The 22,927-nt window shown below is 37.0% G+C and overlaps 1 protein-coding gene across 2 annotated transcripts in view; it reads left to right on the top strand.

Annotated features, from left to right (window-relative positions):
• Positions 1–10,698: 10,698 nt before the first annotated feature.
• The window catches only part of FBXW7 (F-box and WD repeat domain containing 7), a 99,077-nt gene continuing 86,848 nt past the window's right edge, over positions 10,699–22,927 (top strand). The window contains exon 1 of one of the 2 annotated variants that reach the window (XM_041395747.1): positions 10,699–11,256. In XM_041395747.1, coding sequence (XP_041251681.1) covers positions 10,768–11,256 — 489 coding nt within the window. In that variant the 5' untranslated portion in view covers positions 10,699–10,767. The remainder of the gene's footprint in view (positions 11,257–22,927) is intronic. The other variant, XM_041395749.1, reaches the window with a different exon arrangement.

The following is a 22,927-nucleotide window of genomic DNA, read 5'->3' as shown; positions in this document are numbered from 1 at the left end:
GGCATCTGAAACAGGAAATTAAAAAGTTTGGGGCAGTAGCGTGGAATAAGCATTGTCAGTTGTGGTAAAATTGAGGAAAAAATGGTTGTTGATAACTTGGGAAAACTTGGAAGTTTAATTCTCTCGTCATCTCACTTAGAATAATATAAAAAAAAATATGTTGAGTTCAAAAGAAGTGAAGGCTATTTGATTAGTAGAATATTCTTAATTTTTACCATAACCTTATAGTAATTTCTAGGAGGTTGGTCTGATGCAGAAGCAACAGAATAGTGAGATTGGACTTCTTATGGCATATTGTGCGTTGCTTCTTTTTTACATCATTAGTCATTATTAAGAGGCTCAAAAAAACTGTTCTGTGCATTGAAGCTTCTTGAGAGTAAAGCGAGTTGATTCTTCTTTCTTATTAGAGGTGGTATAAGAGCTGCTTGAAAAAGGAATATTTACTTCAACTGTTTTTAATCACCCAAAGAAAAATGTTCTTTAATAGCAGTCACAGCTCTTGATTCTCATTTTTCTCAGCTTTAATTCTGCTGTCATGTTCTTTTTAACCACTGGAATGCCTTTCAGTCTAAAGGGTATATATGTTCCCATCTGTTTGTGTGTTGTTCCATATTAGAGGACTCTTTTCTCAAACAGCTCTGAGGTAGGGGCAATTTGGTACTTGGTGTTAATTTCCTGCCCTTCCTCCAGTTTTCATACAACTAAATTAATTTTAAATTTGACTAAATTTAGCTGCTATTTGTTCTCAAGGTCTGTTAGCCCACTTCAGTTAAAGATGACCTTTTTTGGTCTGTATTTTCTGCCCTGTGTTCTAAGTCACTTTTTTTTGTTTGTTTTTTGATGTCTCTGCTCTTCTATGTGTCTGCTTGTTTGTGCTGCATTTCAGCAACATTTGAGTTGTAGTTTTAGTCCAAGAAATCACGTTACCATTTTGCCAGGAGCTGACGCCAGCCATCTGGTAAAATTGCAACTCATATTAGCAAAACCTATAATTTCAGGAAATGTACCCAAAATTACTTTTATGATTAGTGGACAGGAAAGAGACTGAGACAGAGGAGTCAGTTGGGTACTTCAGAAATCATTTTGAGGTTTGCAGGCAAACATCTTAATGGTAGTGGTCTTGCTGCCAAATGCTGTTTTGCTTTTGCCTTCAGAATAGTTTGCATTAATAATGAGCAGCTCTGCTTGGAAGTTTTTCATGCATTGCTCTTTGCGCAGCAGCACCAGGCGAGGTGACAGTCTGTGTGAATGGGTATGTAAAGAGGTTCAGCACACTGTACTGCTAAGGTTTTCCCTCTGGAAATGCATCCCAGCCCCAGGGCCCATCAATGTTATGGATGCTGAAGAAAAATTTTCATTTAGGCCGTTTTGGCCATGCAACTCTAGCCTTTGTATTAAGTCTGGAAGTTGTGAAATAAGTCTGCACTGAAACTAGGCAGGGTTTAATCAGCAGCTGGGACATACGTTTTGTCTCTGTGTCACTGGGGGAGCAGAGAGGAGGTGACAGCAGCTCTCTTTTATGTATATTCTCAAGGAGAGGAAGGCAGCTCACCTGGTAGCTGCACTTGTGCTAATTGTTCTGCAGTTGTTGAATGTATGTGTTAAACTAAGATGGAGTATATTTCTAATTTAAGACTTAAAGTGGTGATGAATTTACCATCTTCCTAGTGAGCTATTACAGTAAGTAATTATCCTTATAGTTAATTCCATTTGTATTTTTCTCATTTCAGCATTTAATTATTGGATCTTTCTTCTTGTCTATTAGATAAAAATCCTTGTTCACATAGGCAGTTGAGAAGAATGGAGTTGTTTCTGCATCACAGTCACATTGCCTGTTTACATAAAATAAATATTACTGAATGGTAGTCCTAGACTTCATAGTTGAGATTTCTGGTTCCATGTGTTGGTACCTATGGCTTAATGTGTGTTAACTCAGAAGAGTTTTTCCATAACACAGTAACACTCCAGCACAGCTTAACCAAAGTTCTCTATTAGAAGGACAGAGGGTCATCCTCATTGCTCCTCAGACGGTTTTCCTATGGATGAAAGGCCTTGAGCAGTATAAAACTATCCTGAACAGTTTCTGGTCTGGGCAGGTGGGGAGGTCCTTGCACACAGTGGTGTTGATGATGCTGTAAAAGTCACCCCAAGGACTCCTTTTATAGAGAATATAGGTGGTCAAGTCTAGGGATAGAAAGGCATGTGAAAATAGAACAAAATGCATGGTAGTACTGTGGAGATGTCAGGCCAGCTTGGAAAGCCCTCACAACTACCATAGACCCACAAACTTTGCTTACTTTTTGGAATGAAAGTTGAATTCAAACCCAAAATTATCCAAATCTGTGAGGTTTTAAGGAGTGCTTAGTCTCCTTTTGCACTGTAAGAGGATTTGTGATCCTTTTTTGTAGAGAAATCCTTTATTACACGTGTATCTATCATGGAAGAGTTCGGATGATTCTGTTGGTACATCTCTACCTTCACTAAGTAGGTATGCAACAGCATATTCAAATTTGAAAGGCATATAAGAAACTGCCTGCCTAGTTTTCTAAACTGAGAATTCTTCAGCCCACGTGCTTCTCAAGTAATGTATCTAAAGATACTCTCTTTATGTTGTTTTAAGTGTGATCCAATGTTTGCTTTTGGCAAGAAACTCTTCCTTGTTAGTATGCACAGAAAGAGTATTTTACACAAAGCTAAAATATTATCTGGCTGTTCTAAACTGAGCAAACAAGAATACTTCTGCACTATCTCTAGCAGTAGTAGTGTTGGCTTCTTGTAGTAATCTAATTCATGGGGAAAACAATAAGCAGGTATTCATTAGTTATTCAGGTAAGAGTTTTCATTTGGAGAGGTAAAAATTTTAATATAAGAACCCAAGTAATGGTACAGTTGTCCAAGTGGAAAGGTTATGACAATGCAGTTGAAAATTGTGTGCTTAGCTTTTATACCTCAGAGGTCCTTTCAGTGGAAAAATAATCACTGCTTGATATTGAGTGGCAGCATGCAGGATTTTATGGAGGATTTGCCTGTTTTGTTTTTAATAGTTGCTGGAAAACTTGGCACCCTTTAAATAACTCAAGGCTTTTTTTCTTGCTTTTCCTTTTCTGAAGAAAAGGGGAGAGAAGCCTTTCATTAGTTCCACATGATAGTTAACTTGTCACATTTTACAGCTTAATCCTTCTGCTTTAAAGAGTTTTTAGTGAAAAGACAAACCAGCCATCTTCTGCATAACAGTCATTACTAATATAAATACTAAAAATAACATAATTATTTATATGAACACAGTAATATTGGGTGATAATACAGATCTCCTCCTACTGTGGATTGTTGCCTCCCATGATGTCTTCCAAAGAATGCAAGTGAGTTTATTCTACATTATATCCATTCACTGTTCTTGATGAAAACATAACAATGTAAAATTAAAATTAAGCAGCAACTTTTATACTTTTGCTGTTAGTCTTCTGTTACAGGGACCTAACAGTGTTCCTGATACAGCAGCCTGAGCTCCCCACTTCTACAATAACACTGTACGGGTGTGTTAATAACTTGTCACTTAGGAGACAGCTTTGAGGAAAAGGACTTAAAATTGTTGGTTGGTGGTTTTTTTGGTTTTTGTTTTTTTTTTTTTTTTTTTTTTTTTTTTTAATGCAGTTTTCTTCTTACTCTATGATGGTGGCTTTCAACATTTTCCTCATGGGTCACTTTCACACTTCCCTCTTATCTCCACCCCATCCTTGCCACAGCATTATAATTCTCACTTTCTTATGTGTCAAATTTCGAGGTAAAAGCAGAACTTATGTAAGACATTATTCACTGATTATTTGCTGTGATATTCTTTTTGAAACAACGAGAATGCAGGCATGTTTTGAAACACTTCAAATACAAGAATTAAGTTCATGAATTACTTACGAACAAGTGTTTGTAGAAAGAAAAATCCCCTAGTTTCTCTCTTCCTCTTGTATGGTGATTGCTTTAATATGGACATCAAGTCTCTATTAATGCATTTTATAGCATGATACTTTGTGCTAGAGCATTAAAAGCTGCAATGACTTTAACTCAGATTATCCCCTCTTTTAGCCAGAGCAGCCCTTGTGTTGAGAATGCACAAAGAGGGAAGAAAAGGCCTTTGGTTTAAAGCATTAAGATTTGATGCTCCTCTTGCTATTGCAAAGAGAATTTGTGCAGTCCACATGAATTATAATACATCCAGGTTCTGTGTTTGTGTGTGGCTGAACCTCGTAGGTGCTTGTATGATCATACATACTTTATCATAATCTAAAGAATGTCACTGTAGCTCAGACTGTTTCTTCTAAACTCTTTTTTTATGGAAGGTCTAGTCATCACTCTTCTACCTCTGGTATTTCTTTATCAAGCCACTTAGCCTAAATACTGCTAAATATATATAAATTATTGTAGTATTTACTCATTTTCTAAAATGCTTTTTGTATTCTCATTTTCTAGTAGGTTTTGTGTGCTATTTCATATTTTATCACTTGTTAAATACTTAATGTATTTGTGCCAGAAGAGGGTAGGATTATGTGATACATCTTTCATTCCCAGAGTTAAAGCAAAGTTTTCTTTTTATTGGTTTCTGTGTGTTTGTCCCCATAACTCATAGCAAGGGACATGGCTCTGTCATGTCACTACCCATGTATTATCAGATATTGTCTCTCTTTTAAATAAAACCGTTTGTTTTCTGTGGGGAATGGTTTGGAATAAAGCAAAGTCTCTGAGACTGTGAAGTAGCACAGGAGGCTAAAGGGGATTGGGAAATTGAGGCATGGGATTAGAGAGGGAGCCATGTTCAGGGGCAGTCCTGGAAGAAAAAAGTAAGTTGGATGGTGAAATAGGGAGAGAAAGGGTAAAGTCTGTTGAAATAGGATTGTGGGGTTAAAGAGAAGCAGGTGAACAGGAGACAGAGACCATGTGTGGTGGGAAACCTGGAATTGTCTGTTCAGAAACATTCAGGAGAGGTCAGAACACCATGACTTGGTGAAAGGCTTCAGCAGGTAGATGGAAAGTTGGGCCTGAATTTCAGTAGAGAGGGAGATAATTAAAACTGGCTGCAAAAGAAGATTAAATACAGCTGGACATAATGAAATTTAACAGGAAACTTTAATTGTGGTATTTTTAAAATTTAATGAATACTAAATCTATTTTTTTGTTTGCTGTTACATTTATGTTTGACATAAGTAAGCAATTAGAGGAGCACTTTGATTTAATGTTTGTTGCTTTGACCACTTTGCACTGAATAAACTACATTAATTGATCATTAAAGTATATTGAGATAGTGAAAAAAGAGCAGGATAATTTCTAATACAACCAAAATATTGCATGTGCTGCTCCATTAAGTGTTGTCAGAGCTTTGCTGGGAGGTTAATAGCAAAGCAGGAGCAGAGAATATTTTTTGGCTGCTATTTTGTTCTGGAGCTTGGAGCTGTTAATAATGGAATTGACTGAGAGATTTGAGGTGTGTATGTGTTTGGGAGAAGTAGTTTGTCATTCTTAGAAAAAGCATGTGTTCTTGTAGAATAAGTTACATTGTTTATGATCTATTTTATTTTGAAGAAAAGCTACTGAAAGTTTCCAAATTTCTATTTCAATCTTGCTCTAATCAACATACGTGCTGATGAAATACAGAAGGTTTTTTATTTTCGTCATCTGTGCAATGTATTCAACACAGTTCTGTGACTCCATTACTATGATCATGTTTGCTGTCCTTTATAGTGCAACAAAATTATTCTGTAACTTTCATTTAAAGCTCATAACTTTAGTTAAATTTGTTGCTTTATCTGAATTATCTTAACTTCGTTAAGTCCTTCTATGAGAATAATTGTCCACCACCATAACCTATAAAAGAAGATGGTAGATTCTTCATTTGATTTTTGTATTTCAGTTATTGCAAGTTGGCTGCTTTGGTTTGTTACTTAACTATTGTTCAAAATCCTTCTCATATACAAACTGTGTAGCCAGTAATCAGACCAATATATGAGCTGTGTTCTTAAACACATCATGTATGTGTCTTGCTTGTAGTGTTTTGCAATGTTTGCTGTCATGGCCATAACTCAGGTATATATTTTTCTTCGGTAAAACATGGTTCACAGTCTCAGTGTTAAATCTGTTATTTATTTATACCTGCTTGATGCTGCATGTAAATCCCCTTCTCACACGTGTTTTTTCCAAATGGGCTTAGGAGGCCTTAGATGGCCTGGTTTGTTAAATGTATTTGCACTTTTTGTGGTAGTTTGGGCTTGGATCAAGTGCACCTTTTAAAGCCTAATTCCTGATTGTCCACACCTGCTTCCCTATAGAATGAGTTGAAGCACGGCTGTCCCAGAACACTTCTGGGTGAAACTAGAGGAGAAGGTGTGCTCCAGCTGTGAGGGTCATTTTAGGCTAGGGGAGGGTCTGGGAATAAATCACCTCCTGTCCCCAGAGCTGGTATCCTGTGGGCACCTCTGCCCCTACAGCTGCACTGGTTGCTTTTGAGGACCAATGCACCAGTGCTGTTCTTGGGCACAGTGTGCTTATAAGGGTCTCATACTTCTTCAGAAGATAGATTTGGATGTTGAGATCTTAGGAGATCCTGTGCTTTGGTGGGATGTCCCTGTTTTGCTTTCTATTTACCTCAATTCAGTATTGCACGGTTAAATAATGCAGTAAAAAGCTCAGATATATTACAGTGTTAAGATTTAGTCAAATATCTACAGAAGTTTTAGTGTTAGTTCAATTGTCTTTGTCCACTAAATCTGTAATCTCAAAAGATTTGTTCTAGGAGTGTCCACTGGCCATCTTGTTGTGTCTGTAGCAATACTGTCTTTTCACTAAATGGTGTCATGCTATTTAGGTTAGTCTCCAAGTCAGTCCATTAATTCCCAAGATAATTCTTTAAAACCTTTTCACAATCTGTTATATTTTGTTAAAAAACAAACTCCACTACTCCCCAACCTCCACCTCTCTACATCCACCTAATTTTCTTTCTTCTTTATTGTTTCAATTAATAAAAATGGAAAAATAAAAACAAGCAGTGCTGATGGAAATTCCATTTTCCCATAGTTATGTGGGTTTATAGGTTAAAAATATTTAACGACTTTTTTATCTGTATTAGCAGGATAGAGATATTTCAGCAGTAAAGCAGGAAGTGAAGTGGTCATCCTCACAGTACAGAATGCAACCTGTTGTGGCTGATAACCCTGAGCAGTTTTCTCATTAATCTTCTAGTATTGCTAGGCATTTCTTGTTTTGAGCAACTGTTGTTCACATTTGTTTTTATAATCTATCTTCTGAGAAAATGTAATGGATAAAGCTAAAGAATTATGCTTAAATAGCATTTAAGGTTCAGTAGAGGTGGGGGCTGCATACAGTTTTCAATGGAGGTGTGGGATGCTTTCCTCAGCTCTGAGCTTACTGTTGGATCAGTCTGGAGACTTCAGTTTTCCTTAGGCATTTCTTGCATTTTGTTTTCCCATAAAATGCAAGAGTATTGAAGAAGAAGAAACTCACCTGGGAATTGCCAAGTTAGATTCATTGACCAAGTTTAGTGAGTTTTGCATGTTTATGCAAAGTCTTGCCACTTGCATTACTGTTTTGGTGTCTGAAAAAAAATCTTTGTGCTCCAAGACAGGTAGGAAAAACAACAGCTTTCCTCAGTGGTTCTTCTGTTTTTTAATTGATTTGAGTCATTTTGGTCTCTGACTATATAAATGAAAGAGATGCTGTACTAGCTGAAAGCACATCAGTTCTCTGGAAGTTGATTTGTAAGTACACTTCTTCCTGCAAAATAATAATCCTTTCTTATTCCTATCCACCTTATGTATGGAAATCATTGTATCTTGTGTATTAGCTGACAGTAGTTAATTCTAAAAGCACTTACATGACAGAAGGCAGCTTTAATGTTTCAAATCTTTCAGATAATGTACATCCATCTGTTCTTTAGCAACTGCATTACCTCTCTGCATACTGATGATTTCTGGTGTAGCACTGCTTGTAATTAAATTTTGATAATGTATTTTACAGGCTTCTTGAAAAAACAAATTGAGTTTATTCATGCAAATGCAGAATAAAATAGAAACCACTAATGACTAAAGCTAATTTCATGAACTGATGGTCACTCAAAACTGTAGGAATAATTAAAAATATGTACTAGTACTAGTGTACATTTTTAATTGGCTGGAATTTCATTTGGGTATAATAACAGTTACAACAGTGATATTTTGTCACTTAAACATTTAGTATATTCTTGCATTTGATTACTTTAATGTTTCAAAGCTGACCTTTTATGTTGGTTGCTTACAGATACAAATTGGAAGTATGCATTAAATTATTGAAACAAATGCAGCATTTGCAGTTTTATCAAGTACATACTAAACCAGTAATTGCATATATAATGCTACTGATACTGAAAAAATGCAATTAAACTTTTAAGCTGCACCCATGGCTACTTAGAGAACCATTTGTGGTGGAAACTAGAATTTCTAGATTGAGAAAATGTAAACCTTTTTTTTTTTTAACTACTGATTTTTACATTATTTAGTACTTCAACTTTCCAAGTTGAGAACATAAGGTGAAGTATTGTTTCATTCATAATGCCCAAACTATGTAGCAAGCCTAATACATAAGTTGTATTACCATCAGATGATATATGCATCTAAATTTGACTTTTGATGAATTGTTGTTATTAGACATCACTCCCACATGCTAAGGTTTCTGAGCTTTGGGGAAAGATGTTAAATGAAAACATTTCTCTTAGAGCACACTCTTAGTGGCATCTTTCTTATATGCTCCTTACTTTACACAGAAAAATAAACACATTTGCTTTTGCTACCACTTGAATATGAAAACACTGACATTAGCTTCTGGTTTGGGTCATGTGCACCCAGGTGCTCTAAAGCTTTTTTCCCATGGAAAAATCAAGAGTCAGCACAGTGTCTGCTTCCTTCTGTTGAATGTGTGGTTCTTGTCTTTTAGTGTTAGCTTCTCATTCACTCATTGGAACTTAATGGGTACTTTCTTTGAACGTTTATTTCAGTGATTGATCTTGTAAGGTTTTGTTTGGAGGAATCATCACCTGGGTAGATGTGTGGAAACGTGAGAACCCTGTCTTTGGGATGTAAGTAGTGTTTCCCTAAGGAGGAAGGGTACAGAGAAGTGCAGAATCCCAGCTATGAATCCTCCAGAGAAAGAGTGGAAAAACACCTGTGACTGTGTTTCTGTGCCTTTTATGGTACAACACACTGAAAATTACAGTATAGCTATGGTTTCTGGTGCTTTGTTCCCTAGTGACCAATAAGGGGAATGTTTTTGCAAATGTCATGGAGCAAAGTTGGGGTTTATATGTTCCCTGTCTATCATACAATGCCCTAGTTTTTTTGTAAAACAAACAAACAAAAAACTATAAGAGATAGGTGATTTAAGAAAAAGGAGGGGGGTGGTGGTGGTGGGGGTGGTTCAGAGATTACCATCCTGTGCTGAAGTACTCATGGAAACATCCTTTACTGTTCCTACTCCAAAGAGACTCAGAAGTGCTCCCATGCAGTATTTGTGGTGTTGTGCTCTCTGAATCTCTCTCTCACAGTGTGGCCTCCTGAGTGTGTGGAGTGGGCTGTGTGCTCCCGAGGACAGTGGCTCTATACACAATGACAAAGCTAATTTCTCTCTGCTTTCATGTACTGCTTTCAGAGCCTGTGAGTCTGACTACTTGTTGATTTGTGGCTAACTTCATCTAGTCAACACATTGCTTGAATCTAGGGAAACCAGAGTCTGTGTGCCAGCCTCAAAGGCTATATAGCTGGAAATCTAATACCAAATTTAATAATGAATTAGTCTGTGTTATAGCCCCCTGTTCTTATATGCTGCTTGGAGGCACATAGGTAGCTGGATACATGAATAATTTGGAAATTGCATTAGTATTTTTCAATTTCTATTAAAATTCACCTAATTTTGGCCTTTTTTAACATCTCAGAGATTTATTTAACAATTATTGAAGCTTCTTAGACTTTGGAGAACTTTACTGCTCCTTCAAAAATCCCCATAACTACTATTACTAATTTTTTTTCCAGGTGCCATTTCTGTGCCACACAGGTTTTCTAGTGATGGCTGCTTTTGACCACTGGCATCTCTCTGGCCAGCTTAAGACTTGGCAGTGATAAGGCTGTATTCTTTAATGGCTTTCTCTTCTTTATTAATCTAAAAGGAAATCAGAATAGCAAGAAATGCAGTTTCATTTATATCTGAAAATATGCTGCTCTTAATGCATAAGACCAAAAGCAGTTTGTTTTTTTGAATGATATACAAAGTCTGTAATCCAATGAGAGGGAAAAGAAATACCATTTGAAATGATCCATGTACAATTTTTTGCAAGTAATATTGCATACTTGTATCTTCTGTTAACATGAATGCTAATGGTTCTTGTGGATTCTCTAGAAAGGCAACTAGTTCTGAATTTTGCTGAATCTGGTGCTTGAAGAGACTATGATCAGACTGTTTGACAGAACAAGTAATTCTCTTGCTAGAAAGTTGCCTGAAGTTTTTTTTGTTGTTTGTTTTTCTAGTAGTGTATCAAGTAGAAATTATCCCTTGTGTCCTGGACATCCCTTGTTTTTAGTTGCCAGGAATAATACAACTAAATAGGTTTTTACTGCTTTATCTAATTTAAAAAAGTAACATTTGTCATTTTCCACTTTTTCTTTATCTCCTTAGAATGTGAAAGCATTTGCATCTTCAGATAGCCTAGCCAAGGTCCAAGAAGTAGCAAGCTGGCTTTTGGAAATGAATCAGGAACTGCTCTCTGTGGGCAGCAAGAGGCGACGAACTGGTGGATCTCTTCGAGGTAATGCTTCCTCAAGCCAAGTAGATGAGGAGCAGATGAATCGGGTCGTAGAAGAGGAGGAGCAGCAGCAAAGACGACAACAAGAGGAGCAGCACATCGGGAGGAATGGGGAGATAGGAGGAGAAGAACCTGGATTTGATGACAGGCATGAGTCTCAGCAGGAGCAGTTAGAAGAAAATAATAATAGACTTATTACAGTGGATGAAGATTCCACTTGTAACCAAGAGGAAGATGACGATGAACATGGTGGTGATCAAGAGGAGGAGGTGGAAGAGGAGGAGGAAATGGACCAGGACAGTGATGATTTTGATCAGTCTGATGACAGCAGTAGAGAGGATGAACATGCTAACAGTAATAGTGTCACAAATTCCAATAGCCTCGTGGACTTGCCCATTCACCAGTCATCGCCATTCTACATGAAGACAAAGGTGAGAATTTTTTTGTGCTCTTAATCCTCATTAACCTTGGATTTTGGAAAAAAAATGGCATATTTAGCATAAACTCAAGTTTATAATGAATTTTATTTCCTTAAGAGCTTGCAGTAAAGGATTTGTTAGCTGTTAATAATAAAAATTATGTGCATGCATTTGACATGAGCAAATACCCCTATATATTTTAAGGAATAGCATTCTGATGACTATGGTCAAAATACCAAGATGTTTCTTTATAAATATTTTTACATAAGACCCTCCTGGTGTTATTTATGCTATTTTCCTTCTCCAAGTGGGCTAGAAGGGAAGGTAGGCAATCGTTGTGTTCTCAGACAAGACCTGGTTCATTTAGGTAAAAACATTGTAATGAAAAAGTAGGGTGGAATATTATAGAAACATGAAGTTCTTCCTCCTGGCCTGCTGAGTTCATTGACAAAATACAGATTTTTAAAAGTGCAATAGCCAGTCATTCAGTTAGGAAGTCATTACATAATGTCTTATTGCATCCTGCTTGTGAGGACCTTGAACCTGTGTACTGGTTGTTGAAAACTTCAGATTTGCAGTAAGAATCTGGAAATTAATCTTCATACTTTTATTTCTATACTCTATCTTCTATTTAGATCACCTAACATTTTAGATTAAAAAGAAGTTACTGGATTATTGGTTGCAGTGTACATTTGTAGTTAACTATATTTTCCAAGTTCTTTGGTAAGGAGGAATTCCATTACCTCTTAGGAGCAGCTAAATAATGAAAGCAGTGGTATTGACTAGAAAGAAAGAGGAGCAGGCCAGTGTTTTTCTGGGAGATTGTTCTTTCTAAGTCTATGGACTGATTTATTTTTCTTACTCATTAATAGTTAATAGAACACCTAGCCTCCTCATCTTTCAAAACACAAAACTTCCTCAAACTTTTAAATTTTACTTAAAAAATAATTAAACCTGACGTAAAATAAAGCCACAAAAAAAGTCAGTTAACATAAGTTAACAGCTTGACTATGAGCACAAATGTATAGAGATGGATAATCTGTCTTCAAGATGCACCTGAACAGGTAAATAGGGTGAATATTTGCTTCTGTCAACATTCAGCAATGTTTTTGTTAATAATGATAGTATGCAATTCACTTCCATGTTTAAAGTATCTCAGCTAACATATTTGATTTTTGAAAAGTTGTAATGTTTTCACATGAGTTTTTATATAATTTTATATTTATAATTCTACTCTTCAGGGTACTGCAGTATATGCTTTCTAATTTGGAGTGAAATACTGTCATATTTCATATAATTGAATTGGATTCTACTACTGAAATCCTTGGTTTCATTGCAACACATTGGTTTTCCTGAATTTAATATATTTTACTGAGTATCGTATAGCAACTTGCATCCAGCATGGACAATAATTAATGTAGGAAATTCTTATACTCAAAATTATGTTTTTAAGTCTCTGAATTGGAAACCTGTTGAAGTGCTTTGTAACTGTATTCAAATTATGTATAGACAGATCAGAGCATAATTTTCAATGGTGGCCAGTTCTGAAGCTTTTTTTTATTGACTTCAATAATGAATGTAGCTTTTTCTTTTTTTTTCTTGAGGCATTTTTGACATGAACTGAAACAAGCCAGTTTAGCCTGAAGGAAGTTGTCTGAAAGATCTTTGTACAGATACAAAGTTTCTGTGTGGTCTGATAGTTGCTCTGCCTATTCGATGCAGGGCTGGCCTTTTTTGTGTGTGCTCTGTCTCCAGACTGTGCTTCTGCAAGATTTGTTGGGCACCCAGGTAGCAAACCATATTTGGGAATTTTTTCATGGTGCAGCTCTGTTTTGGGAAGTTTCAGCTGTGTGCCTGCAGTGTCAGCACAGGTTAGAAAGCTGCTTGAGTTGGCACTGCTCGGCATGATGGTTACACATTAGAACTGACAGCATGCAACGTTAATGTTACCAATTCATTAATAAACCAATATTTAACCAGAGGAGCACATTGTGTGTTAAAAAGTGTTGTGGAAATACATCTGTGAGAGCATGAATGAATTACCAGAGTAAAAATAAGCGTGACTAATTAATATGCTGCTTTTGAGAAGAAAAGGGAGTGTTAGCAAACTTATTAGCTATATTTAAAAAGTGATTTCTTCTTCTACTGTTGAGGATAGAGTCATGCTAGGAAGCTTGAACCTGGTGGACTTATTTTTAGCTTTTCAGACATGTTTCTCAACATTTGTAGTCAATTACAGTTCTCAATTGCCTTGCTGTGTGCCGTACTCTGTGAATCTTGCTTTGTGCCACCATTACAGGCTGAACACCCTACTGCATGTCTGTGTGTCAGATCTAAACCTGGCTCCTCAGAAGCATTCCTGATGCAACACAGCTTGTTCTGCTTGTACATATGGGCAGCACACTTTCACCACTACCAAATACCAAGAGATAATAGTGAGACTGAACAAAATAGCATCTGCTACTACTGTAGGTGTTGTGCAGCTCATCTTGGTTTTTTTCATATCTCTGTTCCTTGTCCTTTTTCTTCCTTTCCTCATAAACTACTGAATAAAGTCTTTCTGTAGTCTGCTTTTGTTTTTCTGTTTGTTGACCTGCAGAGTCGTGTGGCTATGGATGGAAATGTCATATTTCCCCCATAACACCACAGTGTACCCTGCTTGGGTTCACTGCCTGTCACCTTAGTAGCAGCAAGTGTGCTGTGTTCTAATAGATATATATAAAATATATATAAATATTTGCCTCATACTACTGCTCTGTGCAAATAACTGATATAATTCCTGCCATAATGTTGTGAAAACCTTATGAGTAAAGGGCATGGGCCCTTGAAAAGACTGGTTGAGGAGGGACTTCATTGCATTCACCAGCAACACACAGGAATCCAGAAGGATCCTTGTGGTTACCTTCCATGATTTCTTGCATAAAACATTAGGCTGTTCTGTACTGACTTCTGTGCAAGCTAAAGCTTATTTTTCGAAAAATGTCACTGTTTGAAAACAGGAAACTGTGCAGCAAGGCAAGTCTTTCTCAAGCCTAGTTTAATATTTGTTAGTTATCATCAGTGTTTAAACTTCTCCACCTTTACCCTGCCTTCTTCCTGTTGTCTGACTTTTTTTATTACAATTTCATTTTATTTTTATGTTGTATTGAAGAGCTGTTTAACAAATGCGTTTTTTTTCTCCCCATACATTAAGCAATCAAGTTCTTCCCTGAAAGATCTCTTAAATGTAAATAATAAGGACAACATGTCCATTGGGCATATTTTTCTATGTTTTGCTATTGTTATGATACTTTTCTGAGCACTCTGGTGTTGCAATATTTATCTTGAATCACAGATGTCTTTATATCTTCATCAATATTCTGGATGAGGGGATCAAGTGCGCCCTCAGTCAGTTTGCAGGTGACATCAAGTTGGTTGGGAGTGTTGATCTGCTGGAGGGCTGGAAGGCTCCACAGAGGGATCTGCACAGGCTGGATTGATGGGCCAAGGCCAAGTATATGATGCTCAACAAGGCCAAATGCCAGATCCTGCTCTTGGCTCACATCAGCCACATACAGTGCTACAGGCTTGGGCAGAAGGGCTGCAAAGCTGTGCAGCAGAAAAGGACCTGGGGGTGCTGCTGGAGAGCAGCTGAACATGAGCCAGGACGTGCCCAGATGGCCAAGAAGGACAGTGGATCCTGGCCTGTATCAGCAATAATGTGGCCAGCAGGACCAGGGCAGTGACTGTCCCTGTACTCAGCACTGGTGAGGCCACAGCTCAAATCCTGTGTTCAGTTCTGGGTGTCTCACTACAGGAAGGACATTGAGGGGCTGGAGCAGGTCCAGAGAAAGGCAATGAGGTTGGTGAAGGGTCTGTGAGGAGCAGCTGAGGGAGATGGACTTCTTTAGCCCGGAGGAGGTTCAGGAGAGACTTTAGCATTCTCTACAAATACCTGAAAGGAGGGTGTAGCCAGGTGAGGGTTGGCCTCTTCTCCCAGGTAACAAGTGGAATTGGAACAAGAGGAATTGGCCTGAAGTTGCACTAGGGGAGATTTAGATTGGATGTTAGGAGACGCTCCTTGCAGGAGAGGGTTGTCAAACACTGGAACAGGCTCCTCAGCAAGGAGGTTGAGTTAACTTCCTTGGAGGTATTTGAAAGAGATGTAGATGTAGCACTTAGGGACATGCTTTAGTGTATGACCTGTAGTAGTGTTAGATTAATGGTTGAACTTGATGATCTTAAGAGACCTTCCCCAACCTAAACGATTCTACGATATCAGAACTGCAGTTAAAACAAAGTAGCAGCTGTGCCAAGGATAGTTACATTTGTTTATGTGATCTATTTACCTATTGATATATCAAATAACTCCGTGCATTGAGATTGAGATTTCATGTTTGACTGATTTGTCTAATATGATGCAAGCCTTCTTCAGAAAGCTTTCTGTTCTGTAAGGTTGGCCTGTGTCCTTTGTACCTACAGAACTAATGCTCAGTTGTATTAAAGTGACCGGAGTTTTCTCACATGTCAGGCCCTTTACTGTTTGTTAATTTTTACTTCAGTTGATCTGTGTCTTGTCAAATGTTGCCATATCTGTTTTAAAAATACTAAATAGCACAAGGGAGCTAAGTAAATATATATAGCAGTCTGACAAATACATGTTCTTGATGTTGATTCTTCACTGATTGCATTGTATCTGTGACATCCATTTCCAGTGCTTTGTGATGACTTTGTATTAATTGAGTTCTGTTGGGTAACACTTAACCACAGCATAAGCAAACAAATAGTTTGCATCCCATATTTCATGGCAACTGCATTTAAATGCTTTTATCCCTCTACATGTGGGATTCTGTTGCAGTGCAAGGACAAGAATGTATTACGGGCAGTTGCCGTCACTGTGAAATAGCTCATGTAAATTATCATTCTTGCTTACTTGAGATTTAAATTGTTTGTCTACCTGTGCTCATGCTCTTGAAATTGTAGTACTAGCAGATGTATCATGCCAGCAATATTTTATGTTTATCAAAATTGGTGTTTATGACAGAGGTGATACCAGCATGATTTTGTGGAAGAAAATGTCATCAATGCTATAATCCTATTTTATGGCAATCACTGCATTATTTTCTCTTGTACTGACACCTGGGTTTCACCATAGGGTTGTCTAGGTTGTACTCTGTTTACTTTTCCAAGTTTTTTCCCTGTAAATCTATAGGTTTTTTTAGTATTTCTGAAATATTTTGATTGTTTTAATTCTTAAAAATATTTTGATCATAATATGTACAATCTTGAACTTGTTCTAGTTTTTTTTTCTTTGTTTGCATAACTGTTCCTGTAACTCACAGTTTCATAGTTTTTAAATATTAATGACTTCAATATACTTATTTTGTTTTTCATTGGCGTTTTTGGTTCCCATTAAGATGACTTCTTTTTCTTGAACTGTTTTCATATTTACAGGACCGTTGTCTTCTTGATAATCTTAGAAATTGTTTCTAAACAGCTACAGTAATTTAGAAGTTCAATCATCTCTGGTTTGGGTTTGATGGGGAATTGATTTTGTGGGGAAAAAAGTCATGATCACTTGTATGCAACATCCTACAGTTTAGCTTCGTTCAATTCGTTTTTATTTATCTAAAATTCAATATTACATATTATTTTTAATATTAAATGTCTCTAATGTTGAAGCCACCTCAGTTAGGAAATAACCACTTAAAAAAACCCAAACACATGAATTCATGAAAAGCATTAGCTGCATTATTTCTAGCAAATATTGTCACAGATCTCTATGGTGTAGGCAAAATAGCCACTTGATATCAGACTAACAGGAGTGAAATATATTATGTAAGGACCTGACTTTTAAAATCCAAGTGAGCAGGTGGAGCAGGAAGATTATTAGCTGGTGCGTAGCCATTTCCTTGCTTGGGGTTTCAGAAAAGATTTTTTTCTGCTCCGCTTGTCTGGAGGGATTTCTGAAGGAGTGTTTGAGCCCATTTATGTGAGATGCTTTATCATTCTGGGCAACAGGCACTGTTCAACAAGAATCTTTGCAACTTACTTAAATATTTATTTCCTTTTCTTCTGTAGAGACTGTCATAAAACTTAACAAATTAGGTTATATGAATGTGGAATGTTATTTCTGTGTTAACTATTAGATTGTGATGGTTACTTCTCATGAGGCTTCAGGCATTCATGTGGGCAGAACCCTCCAATAACTTCACTAATTAGTCTCCTTTTCAGATGCAGGTTTGCTTGCTGCAGAATTGTGGGTTGTGGTTGTTTTGCTGGTTGGCAGAGCTTCCAATGAAACAGAAAACAGATTAGCTAAAATGAAGATGAAAACTTATTGTATAGTTGCATCTACAACCACAAAAAATACTTTGGTTCCCTTTCAGAAGCATTTGCTTCATTGCTAAAGGTAATAAGATTCTTTTTTACTGGATACATTTAATACAGGCCGAGAAGCAGTTTAATTTTCACGTAAAAGTAGTGTACTTTGATTGCAGCATCCTCTACCATACTTTATACCATGCTATCCATTTAGCTGTAAGTCACAAGAGAGTGTGTAGGTATTGGTGCTGTTCAGGAGTGCCTCTTCTTGATTGTTTATTGACATGGGAGAGTGGAGGGAGGGAAGAGACAACACATAAGCTGGATTGACTTGAGTGGAGCTGGAAGAGGATGCACTACAGCAAAATCTGTCCCTTGCAGCTTAAATACCCATCTCTTCAGTTCTGAACCAAATCTAAAGCCGTGCTCACATAAAGAGCTTTCAGCTCTTAAGTAGTGCAGGCTGCAGCAGAGTTTTTTGCTGCAAGGTGCCTGGTCTAAGCTTGTATGTAGAGCCACACAGATAAGGAGGATTTCTTTTTTGAGGAGGTTTTGGCTTTGGGTGGAAAGACAGCATTAATTTTTTAAATTGAGGAAGCCTAAGATTGTACTGGGCACTTTGTGCAAATGCGAAGTGAAAAGGACTCCTGTGTGAAAGTCTGCAGTTATTGTCAGAATTACTGATAGGCTAAAAGCAGGATAGGGGAATAAGGGGGAATCAAAGATGATTGCAGAAAGCTTATCCTTGGGAGCAGATTTTTTTTTTTGTGTGTGTACAAGCAGTACATGGAATTAGGCAAAAGTTGCGGTGTGTGTAGGTGGAGGGTGGTTTGTGTGTGTTAATAATTTTTCTCCTTCTCTGAGCAGCAGAGGGGGCTGTTATTGCTTTGCTGCAGCCCTCCCTGTGCAGACTTGTGCAGTGTTCCTTTGCAAAGGTTTTCCTTGCTCCTGCAGCTAACAGCCTGAAGCATTTTTTTAAGTGTAGGGAATAAATGTAACTGGAACAGAAGGACTCAGTATTTTTTATTTGTCAAGGAATATGTTTCCAGTATAGGAAATGATGTAGTAATGTTTCCTTTAAAAGAACAAGTATTAAACTTATTTTCAGATCGCTTTTGTGATGAGAATGCAATGTATAGTTCTCTGTTCTGATTACACAAGAGAAAGAGAAAAACCTTCATACTACAAAAAGAGATTGATTTTTTTACCTATTGTTTTTTCAAGAATCACATGCAAGGTATGTAGATTCTTCATGCCTTTCAGTTAATGCTTTAAAGGGTTTTAAAGTAAGTTATAATTTGCCTAAAGCTGTGTCAGAAAGGCTACACATAAAAATTGCTCTGATTGTTGAAAAAAGGCAACAAAAAAGCATTGACAGTTGTTTTTTTTCTCTTGCTTTTTCCTGTGATTCTGTTTTTTAATTGAGGGGCATCTTGTCAAGGCATACAAATGCTTTAAGGGCAGGTGTTCAGGTATTGGGACCAGATTCTTCAGTGGTGCCCAGTGGCAGGATAAGGGGCAATGAGCACAAACACAAACGTAGGAAGTTACATCTGAAAATGAGGAAAAACTTTCCTTTGAGGGTGACAGCACTGGAACAGGCTGTCCAAAGAGCCTGTGGAGTCTCCTTCTGTGGAAATACTCAAAACTTGCCTGGACATGATCCTGTGCAACCTGCAGCAGGTGAACCTGCTTTAGCAGAGAATTGGACTGGATGATGTCCTGAGGTCCCTTCTGACAATTCTGTGATTCAGAACTGCCAGTTGGAATTACTTTGGCACTACCATGACACTTTAATTCCTTTCAAGCAAGTTTTGTTGTTTTAAAATATATTTTCTTTTTACTTTTCTGATACAGAGCCTTGTATTTTGTATTGGGTGATAATAATGCTAGAAATATTCATACTTGGAGAATAATGTAAATAAACATTTCTAACCTTTGATTTCTTTCTAATTTATATACCCCACAGTTTAGTGCTAATCATTCCACACATGCAGGATCATTTGAAAAGGTTACACAACTCTCATTAGATGTAGTTTATTAAATATTAAAGCATCCATGGGAGGAATGCAGATTCTTTGTTTCTCTGTAGATAGCAAGTTATTTCTCTGACTTTACTAACTTGCAGCATGCTTTTCTGCAAATACCAGTGTTTTGTTTGAAAAGTACTTTTTACTTCCTGTGCTTTTGCTTTGCTGTGTTAATTTACAATTTTATTTGCTGCTCAAGGCTTGTAGGGGTTTATCTATACTTTTCTAAGTAGAATTTTCCTACACCTTCACTTGTACATAAAACTAATGTGTTACATAATTGCTGCCCTGCTAATTTTTCCTACTCTATAAGCAGATTGTGAAGTTTGCTTATAGATATGTGGGCTATGTCTGTAGTAATGGGGTTATTACTAAGGGTATATACTTGAATTGTCCTTTGAGTTGTCCTTTGGTTGCCTGGCTTAGGCATTGCTCCCTAAAGGTAAATATTGGGGAGGTACTTGCATATGTTACTCAGACTTCCATACCAGTTTATTTTATGTAGAATAAATCAAATTGATGTCTTCAGGATAATTACCTGAAGCAGTGCCTTGTTGTCCCACGTTTTTTCATAGATTTGGAAATCAATGTTCATTCAGCTTCCATGTGGTTTTCACTCTGCATCTTTGCTGTCAAAATGAAAATTATTTTTTTTTTTCCAAGGGGAAGAAATAAAAAAATATGCAGTAGTACTACTTCACCTCACCAATTGTATGACTACAATATTATGAAGTAGAAATCATGCAAATGTTCTTCAGAATCCTCATTCTGTTGGGATATGTGACTTGTCTAACAAATACATTTGGGAGCTCTGCCCCACTTAAATATGCCATTTGTTCCTTTTATTGTTCTTGACTATGTGGCACATGCTATTGCCTGATGTGATCATTAGCCCAAATATTTGCAGCCTGTAGTGATACAGCTGTATTTTCTTGAGCATTTATCAGTGGATGCTGTTGCCCTGTCTGTTTTAAGCTGCTTCTCCTTGTGAAGGTTAACTGAAGTTGGTATTACTAGTTATAAAACTTAATGCAAATGATGAATCAAAGTGTGGAGAAAGTAAAACTTTTGCTGGTGAGTTAGTTTTTGGTTTTGTTGACACATCCTTTCCCAAATGGTTGTTAAATATTCCTTTAGCTATGAATTTGAAATGTATGTAAAAAAAATTAGTAAATTTCTTGTATTTGCTGATTTTTATACTTATAAAATCATGGGATCTGAAATTAGCTAGAGAGCTGGAGAACTAGAAATTGATCTGAAGACCAAAACTAGGTTTAACACCTGCTGCAGGACTAGTATTTTTTCCTGATATGTTTCTCACTCAGAGTTATTTTGAAGATTACACTGTGTCCTTTATTTCTGTAGGAGACTTCATTATCTGCAGAACGTGTGGCTATTCAGCAAACTGCACAGTGAAGGAATTTACATACCTTTATAAATTCTTAAGTATAAGGAGTGAAACTAGGCAATGTCAATTTCTCTGCTGGTTTAATGATTTCTGAACAGACAGAATGCTTAAAAAACAAAATTTCCAAGCTGTCTCAGCAAATGTTTCAACAGACAGCATCTAATGTCCATCCACAAGGGATGATTTTTGACACATGAACTGTTCTTCTTTGCTAGTGTCTGGTGTCTGATCTGTGCATGCAGCTGCGCTTGTGTCGTAATGATGTACTGTGCATTTTGTAGACTTATTGATGAGCTGTTATGTTTTATGTGAATGTTTTACAGTTTGCTTTATTAGTGAAATTTCTGTTATAAAAATCCCTGTAAAACCTAGAACAGGTGTTTCTATAAATGGTTCGTTTTGTCACAAGCATCTTCTCCCATATTTCCCATAGTGTGGTTAATGAAGATGCTGTCTAAACTTCATGCAAAATCTGGGAGATTTCTGCCCATTCTCTCCTGGCCAAACAAGTTCAGGAATTCACCAAATTATTATAAAATGTGTTTATGTTAAGAATCTTCATGTGCCTTGACTCTGTGTGGTCCAACTTTTGATGTACTATTACATATAGTTAAGTGGCATTGAGATTTTAAAGGAGGAAATAATTAGTTCTAGTGGATAGGTAAGTATCTTGATAATAATCAGTGAAATACGAGTGGAAAGCATTGCTGTTGGGCATCTTTTCTTCTGTCTTATTTGTTCTTTTCACTCTTCTTGCTAATTTTAAATTTTGTTTCTTTAGTCTGTAACAAGAATTGGGAAGAGAGAGAGGATCTGAGAAGGACACAATTACTAAAGAAGTGCAGAGATTTCTATTCCAAATCAAGGTGGTCCAAAATAACCATTTCTTTGTAAAACCTGGCTTTTAACAATCTTTGTTCTTATTAAAAGATGATGTTTTCTACTGACTTTACTACCTGGCCATATATTGCATAATGTGAAAGGAGTGAATTGTGAATTTTAGTAATACTCAGTGTAATTCAGTCTTGGAAGACACTGGCTATACTTTTCAGCTGTGTCATGACATATTACTCAGTTAATGCTTATAAAATTTTAATACATTTGTTCAATCCCTGGCCTCTCTGTGAAGTGGAAAATGTACTTATTGCCACCACAGATTGCCAGCAGGGATAAATTCCACCTAATTCATCATCAGAAGGCATCACTACTTTCAAGTAAAGTATTAGCAACATTTCCTGTAAGTGCAAATCTCATTCTTGCCCAGTCAATGTTTCAAAGTGGGCAGGAGACCCTTTGTTCTTCTCATTTAACTTATGGAGTGTCCCTTAAGGATGGCAGCTACTGTGATCATTATTGGCCCAAAGATATTCAGTACTAAAAAAACAAAAATAAATTAAAGGCAACAGATAATAAACTGTCTTTTTGCCAATGTCATAATTCCTTCAGTTGTGATACCTTGGTCAGATTTTCTAAAACATGGAGAAAAGAATTTATTTAAATAAAAAAGAATTGATTTAAATAAAATGAATATGTAAAAATAAAGAAAGTAGAAGTGACACAGCTAAACGGAAGAAATCAGACCAAAAATCATTCAATATGGATCAGCTGTTCTTGCCAAATGTAATAATGTTGTCCCTTGACTTTTAAGCTGGACTTTACCCACAGCAAGGACACTTTCTGTTGGTACTCAGAGTCACTTACCCTTCTGCACAGTTTTCGGCTTTGGTGTAAACCACTGGTATTGCATGCCTTAGAGCAAGTGTGCTGCTGCACCCTGTGTGTGCAGGTATTCCTGTGTATCTGTTTTGGAGGACAGGCTCTTGACAGACTCTGACTCTTCCCACACTGTGCCAATCAGAATTTGGTGCTGGTGCACTTCATGTCTTTCTTGGCAGGGTTTAGTATCAGAATGCCAGTAAGCTCAGAGCTGGATTTGGCCAAC

Source organism: Onychostruthus taczanowskii, unplaced genomic scaffold (assembly GCF_017590055.1).
Source record: "Onychostruthus taczanowskii isolate IOZ18803 unplaced genomic scaffold, ASM1759005v1 scaffold12, whole genome shotgun sequence".
NCBI classification, from domain to species: Eukaryota; Metazoa; Chordata; class Aves; order Passeriformes; family Passeridae; genus Onychostruthus; species Onychostruthus taczanowskii.
This window is presented reverse-complemented; position numbering and strand designations above follow the sequence as displayed.